At 35.8% G+C, this 12,595-nt stretch overlaps 2 protein-coding genes across 5 annotated transcripts; one reads left to right on the top strand and one right to left on the bottom strand.

Moving 5' to 3' along the window:
- Positions 1-117: 117 nt before the first annotated feature.
- LOC100177585 (ATP-binding cassette sub-family G member 2-like) lies at positions 118-6,717 on the bottom strand. Of its 3 annotated transcripts, none has more exons than XM_018817166.2 (9): positions 6,412-6,717; positions 3,799-3,966; positions 3,134-3,193; positions 2,231-2,348; positions 1,835-1,990; positions 1,329-1,486; positions 957-1,108; positions 545-685; positions 118-359 (listed from the first exon to the last, which is right to left on the bottom strand). In XM_018817166.2, exons 1-9 carry the CDS (start codon positions 6,528-6,530, stop codon positions 133-135), a joined length of 1,299 nt encoding a protein of 432 aa, XP_018672711.2. In that variant the 5' UTR covers positions 6,531-6,717; the 3' UTR covers positions 118-132. The 3 variants fall into 3 exon arrangements, with proteins under 3 accessions (XP_018672711.2, XP_026696019.1, XP_026696020.1); XM_026840218.1 differs by lacking the exon at positions 6,412-6,717 and adding an exon at positions 4,519-4,622; XM_026840219.1 differs by lacking the exon at positions 6,412-6,717 and adding an exon at positions 4,177-4,350.
- On the top strand, positions 5,354-11,347 carry LOC100182273 (histone H1-beta, late embryonic-like). Of its 2 annotated transcripts, none has more exons than XM_002119530.4 (9): positions 5,354-5,534; positions 8,212-8,296; positions 8,629-8,812; positions 9,042-9,141; positions 9,446-9,603; positions 9,939-10,055; positions 10,200-10,233; positions 10,511-10,576; positions 11,099-11,347. In XM_002119530.4, the coding sequence occupies exons 2-9, from the start codon at positions 8,220-8,222 to the stop codon at positions 11,257-11,259; spliced, it is 897 nt and encodes a 298-aa protein (XP_002119566.1). In that variant the 5' UTR covers positions 5,354-5,534; positions 8,212-8,219; the 3' UTR covers positions 11,260-11,347. The 2 variants fall into 2 exon arrangements, with proteins under 2 accessions (XP_002119566.1, XP_026696021.1); XM_026840220.1 differs by having other exon boundaries at positions 5,401-5,544.
- The last annotated feature ends 1,248 nt before the right edge of the window (positions 11,348-12,595 follow it).

Below are 12,595 nucleotides of genomic sequence, written 5' to 3'. Positions count from 1 at the left end.
TAGTAAACAAAGAGTTTACACATAATTAGAGGGGCGGTGTTAATCCTTAAAAACACGATTATGAAATACGGGAACTCGGTGCTCACGGAATCACATCTTACCCCACAATGCAATATATATATGAAATAGCTTTTAACATTTAATTTTCTTTTGCACTTTTATAATTTCCAATGGCCAAAGCAGCAATAAATACATAATGAATTGTTTTGTTACCTTCAGCGCTTTCTCCTCATCTTGAGCAATTGATGACGCACGAAAAGAATCCAGAAGTTTTCCGCTGTTGTCCTCTTGCTCGTCTTCCTCCATAGCGATCGAAATTTGATTTGAAGATGCTTTAACTGTTCTTATTCGGTCGCCTTCTGCATAGTTTTACATTATTAACCGCAAAATATTGTAAACAGACAAATAATAGTTTTTTTCTGTGTCATTCCTTTACTCTGTCATAAACCAGTCGCACATATAAAACAACCGCAATGCAAAATTGTATTACATAAAGCAAGCCCAATTAAAATTAACTCCGTTTTTTTAAAGTCACTATACAAACCTTCAGCAGGGCTGCTGGTACCCTCTTCAGTGTCACGTGACTCGCTGTTCATTCGACCGATAAGTCGGGCAGTGTTGACGTCACCACCAACAATATCAAGGAAGAAATCAGCAGGGTTATGGAAGCGAGGGCAACTGAAACCTTAGATATAGTATATTGTTAACAATAAGAACATATCTGTTCTATATGGGTGAAGGAATAATAGGTTGGACCGAATTCCAGAGCTTCAGTACCATTTACAATTCAACATACGCGGTGCGATTGGTGTGGTTATTAAAAACAAGAACAGAGTTTGGGAATTGAGCCAATTCTGATGTACATCGCAGGTTACCTGACGGTATGCGCTGTACGACCTAGCCCTTAAATAGGAAGCAATATTGCAAGCGTTTGATTGGCTATGAAATGTACCAACCTATATCTTTAAAATAATGCACCGCTTTCTTAGCGACTCCTCTGTACACGATATTTCCTTTGTTTAGCAAAACAAGACGATCAAAAAGTGAAAATATTGAATATCTCGGTTGGTGGATTGACATAATAATGTTACGACCTCCGCTAGCTAACCTGTAACGAAAAATTAGGTGACCTTATGCTTATACAAAGAAAATGTTTATTACATATAGGTAATATAGACTATTGGGCCAATAAGCCCTTCTACAATGCCTTGGCTTCGGACTTGTTCATACAGAATAAAATACACCGTTTGACTGATACATCGATATACCTCACGCTCGCTGTCAAACTTTACAAAGTGAGTGTACAAATTCAAAAATTCAAAACATACTTATACAAGAGGAGAACGATGGAGTTCGCTGTGTTTGCATCTAATCCAGTGGTTGGTTCATCCAGGAAGAGAACAGGAGGATCAAGGATCATTTCCATCCCGATGTTTACTCTCTTTCTTTCTCCTCCGCTCACTCCGCGCACAAACTCGTTTCCCACCTTTATAACGAAGCATAAATTTTATATAGCAAGGCTTTCAAGTCAGACGAAACAAAACGTCGAAAATGGACTACGTTTATGTCAGATGTTCTGTTGAAAGATTGTGAAAAGTATGCCTGGTATTATAAATAACAGAATATATTTTTTAATTATCTTGATAGTGAAGATAACATTATTGGAGCAATGATGAGATCAACAGCAAAACAATAGTCGTTAAAACATGTTATGAATAAAAGGCAAAGAGGGTCAATTTAAAAACGCGGGTGTTTAAGCCATTAACTTTCTAACAAGACAACGAAGATTTGCATTCTGACAATCAAGTTTAAACTTAAATAGCTTTGAACTCACCGGTGTATCGGCGCAGGCTTGAAGACCTAATTGTTCTATGACGTCATCAACCTTTAGTTTCCGAGCTTTCGCATCAAATTTCTTGGTCGAAAGTCTCAAGTTGGCTGAAAACGCGAGATTTTCACGAACCGTCAGCGTTCCCATGACAACGTCATCCTGGTAAATCATGACGTCACTATACCGCCACAAGCGGTAGTAAGAACGTTATTTCAACAAGTCAAACATAACAATGGTACACAAAGACTGCTGTGACGAAATAATGAGAATTGGTCGTCATCGTTGCAAAGTGGTGAGCGCGTCTCAGGATCTGCTGCCTTTGTTGACCTGTGTGTCCTTGAACAAGACATCACGCCACAGGAGGATAAATAAGTTAAGTTTATTTATTCAAACACTAACCTGAACTACGTAGCCGCTCATCAGTCGGAAATCCACTGGAGGCCGCTCTCCGTTTATTAAAACAATTCCTTCTTTCAGACCTTTCGGGTCTTTCCTTTGCGCCAATACATCAAGTAAGCTGTAATAAAGTAGTATAATACTTTGAATGCATTAGTGTTGACGATAAACGCTTGGACATAAATTGACGCTTTAACTTAAAACCTATGTGGTACTAGTATGTAGTGATACTTCATAATTCAACCAGACTTTCGATCTGATGGTAAAAATCAGATGATATATAGTAGGATGGGGGAAGATGGGACACCTTTTTATTTTGTTTTCTCTTTCCATTTGGTAGTAAACAAAGAACATCCAAAGAATTATGAAACCGTATCCTTACGACTTCCACGGACCGTTGTTAATTCTTTAAAACACGATCAGGCTATTTATGTGTTAAAGGTGTCCCATCTTCCCCCACCCTACTATATGAACAAAACGTCACGAACCACTTATACATTAAACACAGATCATTCAATAAACGTAAATATAGCTAAACAATGTCACAACGATGCAATTTGTATATTTCTACATCAATCCATATTTCGTCAATAGCCCATAGTATTTTTATATCATTTAACTTTTGTACCAACCAATATAGCAATGTATTGAAACTTTAGTCATATTTCATCAATTATGTACAAAAAGTCCATACTGAATTGAATCCGCATTTTTTTCCTTCGAACGTTGCGGTTAAAACTAACGTCGCTTGTATTTGCAGGAGAAATGAACCGTGACGTCATAGATTATTTAGGTCAGTAAAAAGCACTATCCAGTTATAAAATTCGACTTTAGTTCCGACCTAATAAACGTCATAGGATAATTTCGCCGGCGCGAGTAGTTGTACGATTTGAACTTTGAACTTACGATGTTTTCCCGCTTCCTGTTGGTCCCATTATTGCATTTAAACCGGGTGGGAGCAAACCACTGAAAATTTAAAACATATAGTTACTTCGGGTATGTGATGTATAAACCCGCAGGCGGTTACGTGAATGCATTGCTATTTTTGTAGGCGGTTATTATGCACAATACACCGATACATATACGGTATACGTCCAGTTTATTGCGTACATGTATAGCAGCATATATTTATGCATTTAAGTATTACACACAAGATTTAAACCAATAATTGCGACTCCAACCCAGTGATCATTTATTGGTTGTCTATATTGTCGACTGAGAGAATAATATATAGTTACCAATGAAACTACGTATAGTAGGGTAAGATGGAAAAAGGTTATCATTCTCTTTCCTCGTCTCATTAGGTAGTTGACGAAGAATGTTCACAAAATTATATAACTGTCGCCTCGCAACTCTAAAACAGGCTTATTATTGGTTCAAAGTCCATTGGAAAATATCGGATTTGGGTGCTAACAGTATCCTATCTTACAACAAAGTACCATATATGTGGTAACTCGTACGCGGCACGAGATGTATGAAACCTGACACCCGTGTTATAACGACCGCCTTACCACACGAGAAAAAATAAGTTGCATTCATTTATTCATACATACAATAGATTAAGATCTTACCTTACTCCAAGTAGAATTTCTTTCATAGCGGTTTTCCCACACAAAGGAACGTCATCCAATTTCTGCCGCACTTCATACCTGATGTCGTGGAAAGTAAGCGTGATCTGCTGCTCTGACGTCATTTCGTGTCGTGACGTCACGAGATCTTCAGGATTGACAAGTTGATTGCTGTGATTTGAAAACTTAAGTTTATTCTGTAAGCATGGTAACTATCCCTTTGATAATAGCCGTACATGCGTTGCTTGGTTAACGTTTCGGTACTTACAACACGTTATCCATAATCTTACGAAATGAGGCAAATTAGATTTACTTTATTATTATTCTACTTATTAAATACATTTTTATTGGAATTATCATCTTAATACATATCAAACTTACTACATTATGGCTTAGCTCGGCTCAACAATACGCGAAGTCTGACTGACCGTCACAATACAAATGCAGCGACTCCATTGTAACGTATATGTGACGTAGTCTTACATAACACCGGCTTTACAGTGTTGCCAATATAAAATTATGTTAATTATTATTTAGCTTTAAACTGCTAAACTAACGCACTCACACTGAGTTCTATTTTTTTAAACTTTTTTTTGTGGAAACACTGGACTATTTTCCCGGTTCAGTGTTGTCCCACGCTTAGCGTTATATTTTAATACCAGCACGACTTAAGTATATCTAATCAATGACCCGTTGCATGAAGGCTAACCTAGCCACATTCACCTTTGCATTTTTAATCCAATATCTCCAACATACGAAATCAACAGTATAACCTGTAGAATTTCAATCCTACTTATTCTTTGATTACGTCACACACAATAGCAAAAACTTACAAAGACAACGGAATTAAACGAAACGACTGCAATCAGTCAAACACAGGTGTAATACAACAGCGTTAAAACCCGAGTTTGATTCGCAAGTTTTATCAATAAACGTGCGTCTCTCACACCACGTCGTTTGTCATTAGGCACAAAGTTTAAACGCTGCGCACGCCGATTGCATGCTTTCCGTTGTATGCATCATTTTGAATGATATTTGTAATAGCGATAAAACCGTTCGCTCCAAAATGCTTATTCTAGTATAAAAAAATCAATTTAATTCACATTTCATGTAAAGGGGCCTTCTGCATTTTTTTGTTCGTTTACTTATTTTCTCTAAAACCAACGATCTTAAAAGACACTCTATATTCGCACATACCATGTGCGATTAAATATATTTTGTATAAGGTCTGATTCCGAAGTCTATTTTAATCTTATCTCATCGCGTAAAGAAAATCTTTGATAATTTTTCGCTCATAACAACAAACAATGATCGTTGTGACGTCATTGGTCACATGATGCGACAGCGTACCAATCAACAAACGGCGCGCTTTTCTTGATTGTTTGATTGTTTCGTTTTGTTTCTGTCGCGTTTCTTGCGCTTGCAACTGTTGCACACTGTACACATAGTGTCGTATTGTTGTTAGGTTTGAGTTAACCTGTGTCGTTGTGTGTTTTATTTTTTGGAAATTTAGAAAGCGAGAATATATATCATACAGTTTATTTATCTCCTCAAATACAGTAGCGAAGAACAATTTATTTATAACAACAAAGAAAAGGAAATTAGTATCAAAATGACAGTCGTTAAACACCTGCTGTTTTAGGTTAACAACTACTTGAGAAAAAAAAGTGTCAGATAAAAGCGTGGCTGTTTAAAACGTCTAAAGTTGGTGCTGGGACGTCACTATATCTTTTGTAAAGGTAACGTGAGGTGTGTTTACGCACTTTAATACTTTTGTGTCCATGCTTATTTTGTTATGACGTATATGTGTTTGCATTATAATATTATACCCACCAAATCGAACCTACTTTACATATTTGTTATTTGTATAACATATTTGTTATAACAAATATATAGGTATGACAGCGAGTAAGAGACTACGTTTATCCTAAAGTTAAAATTCATACAGTAGGATGGGGGAAGACGGGACACTTTTTAACTCTGTTTTCTCGTCCTATTCAGTAGTAAACAAAGAACATTCAAAGAAATATGAAACTATGTCGTCATGACTCTCATAGACCGTTGTTAATTGTTTGAAACACGATCAGGATATCTGGATATTATGTGCAAAGGGTGTCCCATCTTCCCCCACTCTACTATATAGATACATATATGTTTAAGTAAACGTACCTATTTTTCAATACTATGTACACTTTTACGCTTTGCTGCTTTATATTCAATAGGTCCTGCCTTAATAAGTTAACGAGTAAAGCAAATATAAAGTTTCGCAATGTCACTTTGTGGTTTAATGTTACATTCGTCGTGTGTGTATGGCTGTATTAGATTATCTGACTATTCTCTATACAGTCTACACCTACAGTATTTTCTGCTTGTTTCTTTTGCTTGGATACAAAATAAACATAAAAATATAAATCATTTATATTTTACATGAACCTACAACTGTTAAATATCTCGCAATTAAAGTAACCTGCATTTTATATAGTGGAAAACTAAAAGTCAGTTTAATTCAATTTGTAGAAAATATGTTAAATCGTGGATCTTTACTCTATTTCCACAAGTTTACGCAGTACTTACACACAGTACTTCCGAGTAACAGTTAGTCACACACCCACACACCTGTTAGGATCCCCTTTAGTATGCTCACTTATCGTCTCCGCCCATCTGTTTGCAAACGACGTTGTTTTAAGTGAACTCGATGCATTTGCATGCTCGTTTCTGTGGTCTAAGTTATCCATTTATCAGCGCTGATAAAACAATACCTACCAATACGTTGTCTCTGCATGCATGAGTGCTTACCATGGTTTACTTACTCACGGTATTTGCACAACCCCGCGCAGCGACAGATAAGCTCACAAGAATAAATAATTTAACAACCTGAACGAGAGTTTAAAAGTTTGCAACATAATTCCCACCTAATGTACAGTACTGCGGGGTAAGATGAGACACCTTTAGCACTTAATATCAATATATTGTGTTTTAAACATTTAACCGCGGTGATGTCGCATGGAATTCGTGAGGATACGGTTTTATAATCGTTTAAATTTTATTTTCTACCAAATAGGACGAAAAAATAGATTAAAAACGCGTCCCATCTTCCCCCACCCCACTAAGCTGAAATGGTTAAATGGTTTTTCTGTATAACGTATACACTTGCAGCATTGATGAATGTATGTTGCCAATATTATTATTAGCTGTTCTATACACTATATCTGTTTACCATTAATGGTTAGAATTACTCCTGTTCACTTCCTGATGGTGTAATGCTAGCTTTTACTGCTCTGCACAATCAACATAAGCATTTACATACATAGCTGCTGCACCCTATACTGTGCGTTGGGTGATGGGGTGTAACGGATGCCTACTGAGCGTATAAAGCAAATTTTGCATCTGAAAAGGGACCCTTCGATTCGGTACAGTAGTTTGTAACCGGCGCTTTCATATACATTTCATTGTTTTCGTAAGCAATTTCTTTACTTACGAAAGCAACATTTCTTTAGTAAACTGGTAATTCTTACAGTAAGCTCATACAAGATATATTAGCACAAAAATAAAACGTATTGCTGGCTCATCTTTACATTTTTGAACACAACGTTTGTACCATAAACGTTTACGTTCTTCGTGCTACCTAGCCTTAAAATGACTTAGTTTTATGGCTCGCTATATATCGTCGCATAGTTACTGCTGTAAAATTTCATCGTAAAAAGGTAACTTTTATAGGTGTGCACAACAGTTTGAAGATAGCTCTATACCTGACATATAAAATGGTTTACCGTATAATGACAACCTTTTCATGCTGGCGTTTGGTTTCTGGTCAGCAACAGTAACAATTAGAAACCATAAATTTGGTTAATTCGTTTTTATATTCGAAATTCCATTATACGCCATTATAGATTCGCTTCAGAGGTTTTTACTTCAAAAGTGGTTGGTTAGGAACATTCACCATTGATCTTGTTGACCGGTGCGAAATACTCACTGTGGTGTTGTATGGTATACAGGACCACATAGAAACTAAACCTATAAGCTATAATAGTATAGGGCGGGGAAAGATGGGACACCGTTTCATTCTATTTTCTCGTCTTATTTTGTAGTTACCAAGAAACATTCAAAAGAATTATTAAACCGTATCCTCACAACTCCCATAGACAGTTGTTAGGGGTTTACAACACGACCAGGATATGTGGATATTATGTGCTAAAGGTGTCCCATCTTACCTCACCCTACTATAATTAGTCGTTCCGCAATACAAAGTTTCTATTTTTTGTTAGGACGTCACTCGTGTGTAAAACTCCTGTAAATGTACATAATTCAATCGTTTATCCACAGATTATCTGCAAAAAATGACGCTTAAGTGTTATGATATATACTATTCTATATGTTTGACCTAATTTAAAAATTCAACTATGCAATACTTTACAGGTTGTGAGATGAGTAGTATGAATACTGACGAGGTAGAGAATGAAGAGTTGTCGACTAATGATGAGAGCGAAGAAGAATTGGAGAGGTAATTTAATTATTTGTTGGTTTCTTTTTTTCCCATAGTGGCTTAGTGGTTTAAGCGCTCGCAGTCTGGGCATGCAAAACACTAATAACGGCAATTCCTTCAACCGAGTGGTCACTAATGATGAGTTTTCTAAATTGTAAGCCATACATAAAAAAGACATAAAAAATCATAAACAACAATTACCCACAAACTTATATTCGTGGTAACTCGTGTTATAACGACTTTTGTCGCCCTTTGCTGGCAACATAAGCGTAAAGCAAGTTACATTCATTCATGTATTTAAAAAATAAACTCAACCGAAAAATGAAAACTATTTTTTTCAATTTCCACAGTGAAATGACCCAAAGTCCTTCACAAGAACCTCTCAAAACAGCAATCCCAAAAAAAGTTTCTGGTGCCAGGAAAAAACCTTACTTAGAAATGGTAGTGGATACGATAGAAGAGATTGGGGAAAAACAAGGTTCAAGTTTCATGGCAATTTCTAAAGGGATCGTCGAGAAATACAGCTTGAATCCGGTATAAAAAACTTCATTTTTATTAATGCTTGTATTTGAGATGTAGGTCTATATGGTGAATTGGTATAGACTCTAATATAGTCTCTATAGTTAGCACGAGGTGTATGAACACACCATGTGTGTCTGGTGTATAAGAAGACACCAATATGCTACAACAGTCCGTGTTTTTATATTATACAGTGAAAGGTTTGCACCTATCCCTATGTGAAATAACAAACATTTATGTTTAGGAAAAAGTGAAGTCCTACATCAAACACGCCGTAGTGAAAGGAATAAAAGATGAAGTTTTGATTCGACCGAAACGTAAGACCGGGAACGCAGAACTAAAAGGTTAGGATTTTGTTGATAGCATGGAAGTTGTAATTTTATACAGTTTATATACAAGTTGTGGTAGGATGGTCCGTTTTATTTTCGTTCATTCTTCCTTAGTATAGTAAACGAAGAATATTTACACAGTTATAACCGTAACCTTGCGACTTCATGGGTTGTTAATTGTAAAAACACGGTTAGAATATAATGGACATAATGTTCTTTATTCATCCTATACCCCCCTATTATTATATAACTTTTATTCGTCTTTGCTATTTTCTATAGGAAAATATCATATTAATAGCTGTATAAATACTTTCCGCAGGATTATCTGGTCGCTTTAAAGTAAATCCGGAGCACAAGAAAAAGCAAAAAGCTTTAATCAAGAAAAACAAGAGTGCGAAGACAAAGAAGACATCGATAAAGAAACCCGCTGGCCTCCCCCCAGCGGAAAGCTTGAAAGAGAAGTCATACTCCGTCCAGGTTTGCGTCTTCTCCACTTATCAACTATAATCGTTATAACACGGGTGTCGTATTTCGAACACCTCATGCCTCCTTGACTTTGTATGGTAATATTTTTCAAACGGTAAGTTTCTTGTCCAAGTACAAAACAACCAACAACGGTGTAGCAACATCGAGCCTCGTGCGCGTAACCTCTTCACTAGAGGTATAAGCGTTAACCAATTTTCCACGGCGCCGGTTTTATTGCTAATTGTTTTTTTCTTCCTGGCTTAATTAGCTTAATCTTCGTTCTCGTATTTAAAAATACATAGAGGTACAACTATATGGTATTTCATGTAGCATATTTTTTTATGCAGCTGGCAAAGGATAAATTAAAGAAAGCCAGGTTGTCGTTAAACATTGCCGCTTCACCGGTCGTTGCCAAGAAAAGAAAGAAAATGATGAAAGAAAAACTTTCAGCGGTCAAATTTCAGGTGATTATCATATGAAATACCATTTGCTGTGCACTCTGATATGTGAGCCATTGTAACAAAAGAGTAAAGTGTTTTTCAGTATGAACCTTTGACAAATTTATTCACGTTAAGCCAAATCTTGATGTTCAATAATGTTTTTTTTAGAGTACTGAGGATGCATCCGAAAATGAGACTGCTGGTAAGTACAATGAAATAAATGAATGAATAAATGTAACTCGTTTTATCCTCGTGTGGTAAGGCAACCAACGATAGTTGGTATAACAAGGGTCTTCTATTTTTTTCATCCTGTTGCCGCTTATAAGAGTTACCAAGCATATATGCATGTTTTTAAGGTTGATTATTTTAAGAGTTTTTTTGTTGTTGTATGAATGACAGTTGATACGAAGCAAACGGAAACAAGTTTGCTGCCTATATATTAAGCGTATTATTAAATTACTAATAAGTTATTCTTGCAGCTAAAAAGGCAGTGAAAACAAAGGGCTCCAAAGAAGACAAGAAGCCACCTAACAAAAAAACACCAGGTACAAATGCCTAGTTGCCTAAACTTGTGAATTGCTGTTTATTTTATTTGTGATACAGTACACGTGTTACAAACACCTATGGGTGGGGGAAGATGGGCCAGTTTATTATTCTATTTTCTTGTCACATTTGGTAGTAAGCAAAGTAAATTCAAGCAATCATAAAATCGTGTCTTCACGACTTCTATAGACCGTTGTTAATTGTTTGAAACATGATCAGGATATTTGGATATTGTGTTCTAAAGGTGTCCCATCTTCCTCACCCCACTAAATAACACTACCATAATAAAGATATTATTTTCCTGCACATTTTCTTTCCAATTTATACTTGAATTTACCCAAAACTGCTTTCTGTTAGTATGAAATATCTTTGATGGCATATGTATATTTTAGATCACGTGACGCTGCAGTATAAGACCTTGATCTAATTCACATAAAACATATATTAAATAATAAATTAACTATTTTACAACGGAGTAGTGCTTTACAATTTTGAAATGTGAAATAACTGGATATATTTTACAGTTTCCAAAAAGTCGAAAACCGACAAAGCAAAATCTAAAAAGGGGGACAGCACTGAATCCAAAGCACCTGCCAAGAAAGATTCGAAATCAAAAAAAGTTTCATCGAATGATAAACCCGCATCAGCGGAACCTACCAAAAAACCAAGGTCAAAGAAAAAGTAGCGAAAACATTTTAATTCTTTGTGAGTGAATTTTCTATTTATTTTGTTTGTTGACATTTTTCGTTAAATAAAAAGTTAATTTAAAATTATTATAACTCCTCTTTTGGTATGTGGATTCTAAAACGACAAGTTGAATAACATTTTATGTAAGTTTAATTATTATTTCGTGGTTGAAACTCGATATAACATATAATACGTCCCCCTTATTGAACATGGTGGCTTATACTCACATTATTCATAATGGTATTATTAGGTTATATGCGTTTCAGGTAAAATATAATAAGCTCAGTTTTATAAAACACGGAATCTCTGGTAAGTTTCAATACAAACACGACATTCGATATTTATATGTGATCTATGCATTTAGCATCTAAAATCACTGAGGATGGCTTAACGTTTGAAATGACGATAATCGTACATATGAACATGGAAATTATCTTTATTTTGGTCAGTTTCAACAGGAAAATTACAGCCAAGTACTGTGGGGTAAAATGGGACACTTTTACCCCATATGATATCACAATATTATGATCGTGTTCTAAACAATTAAATACGGTCTATAAAAGTCGCGAGAATAAGGTTTTATTTTTCTTTAAATGTTCTTTGTTTGCTACCAAGTCGAACGAATAAACAGAATGAAAAGGTGTCCCATCTTTTCCTAACCTACTATACTGATGTTTAAAACGATTTGGAAAAAGCGAAACAGTGATAATCATCACTAACTATACTAGTGACCAAAAATCTATGTCGGCATATCGGTTTATTGCTAATAAGACATCATTAGGAAAAGTTTTGATTTATGAGTTAACTCAGCGTAAATCATTATCGTTCTTAAGGCGACTCCCACGATTCAAAACCTTATGTTTACAAGTTCCAGCACCAAACCAAAGCCACATACAAATAAATCCGGTTAAGACTAAATTAATCGGGATTGTGTGACGTAACGATGACGACATATGCTGCATTACGTAATCGGATCTATGCGCATTCAAGCGTGTCTGAAGCGTTTTGCAAAAAGCATTCCATTTACGAGCTTATAATGGCAGGGCAGTTTCACATTTTTGGAAATGTTTATGATTAGTATTTTTCGAAGGAGATCTCTTTGTTATAGTGTAGATGCAGTGACTTGATCTGCCCAACTAGGATAGAGAGAAGCTGCCTATATAGATAGTAGGCTGGGGGAAGTTTGGACACCGCTTTATTCTACTTTCTCGTCGAATTTGGTAGTAAACAAAGAACATTGAAATAATTATAAAACCGTATCCTCACGACTGACATAGACCGTTGTTGTAGGTGTTTTAAACCTGATCAGGATATTTGGATATTATGTGCTAAAA

Source organism: Ciona intestinalis, unplaced genomic scaffold (assembly GCF_000224145.3).
Source record: "Ciona intestinalis unplaced genomic scaffold, KH HT001149.1, whole genome shotgun sequence".
Taxonomy (NCBI): domain Eukaryota; kingdom Metazoa; phylum Chordata; class Ascidiacea; order Phlebobranchia; family Cionidae; genus Ciona; species Ciona intestinalis.
This window is presented reverse-complemented; position numbering and strand designations above follow the sequence as displayed.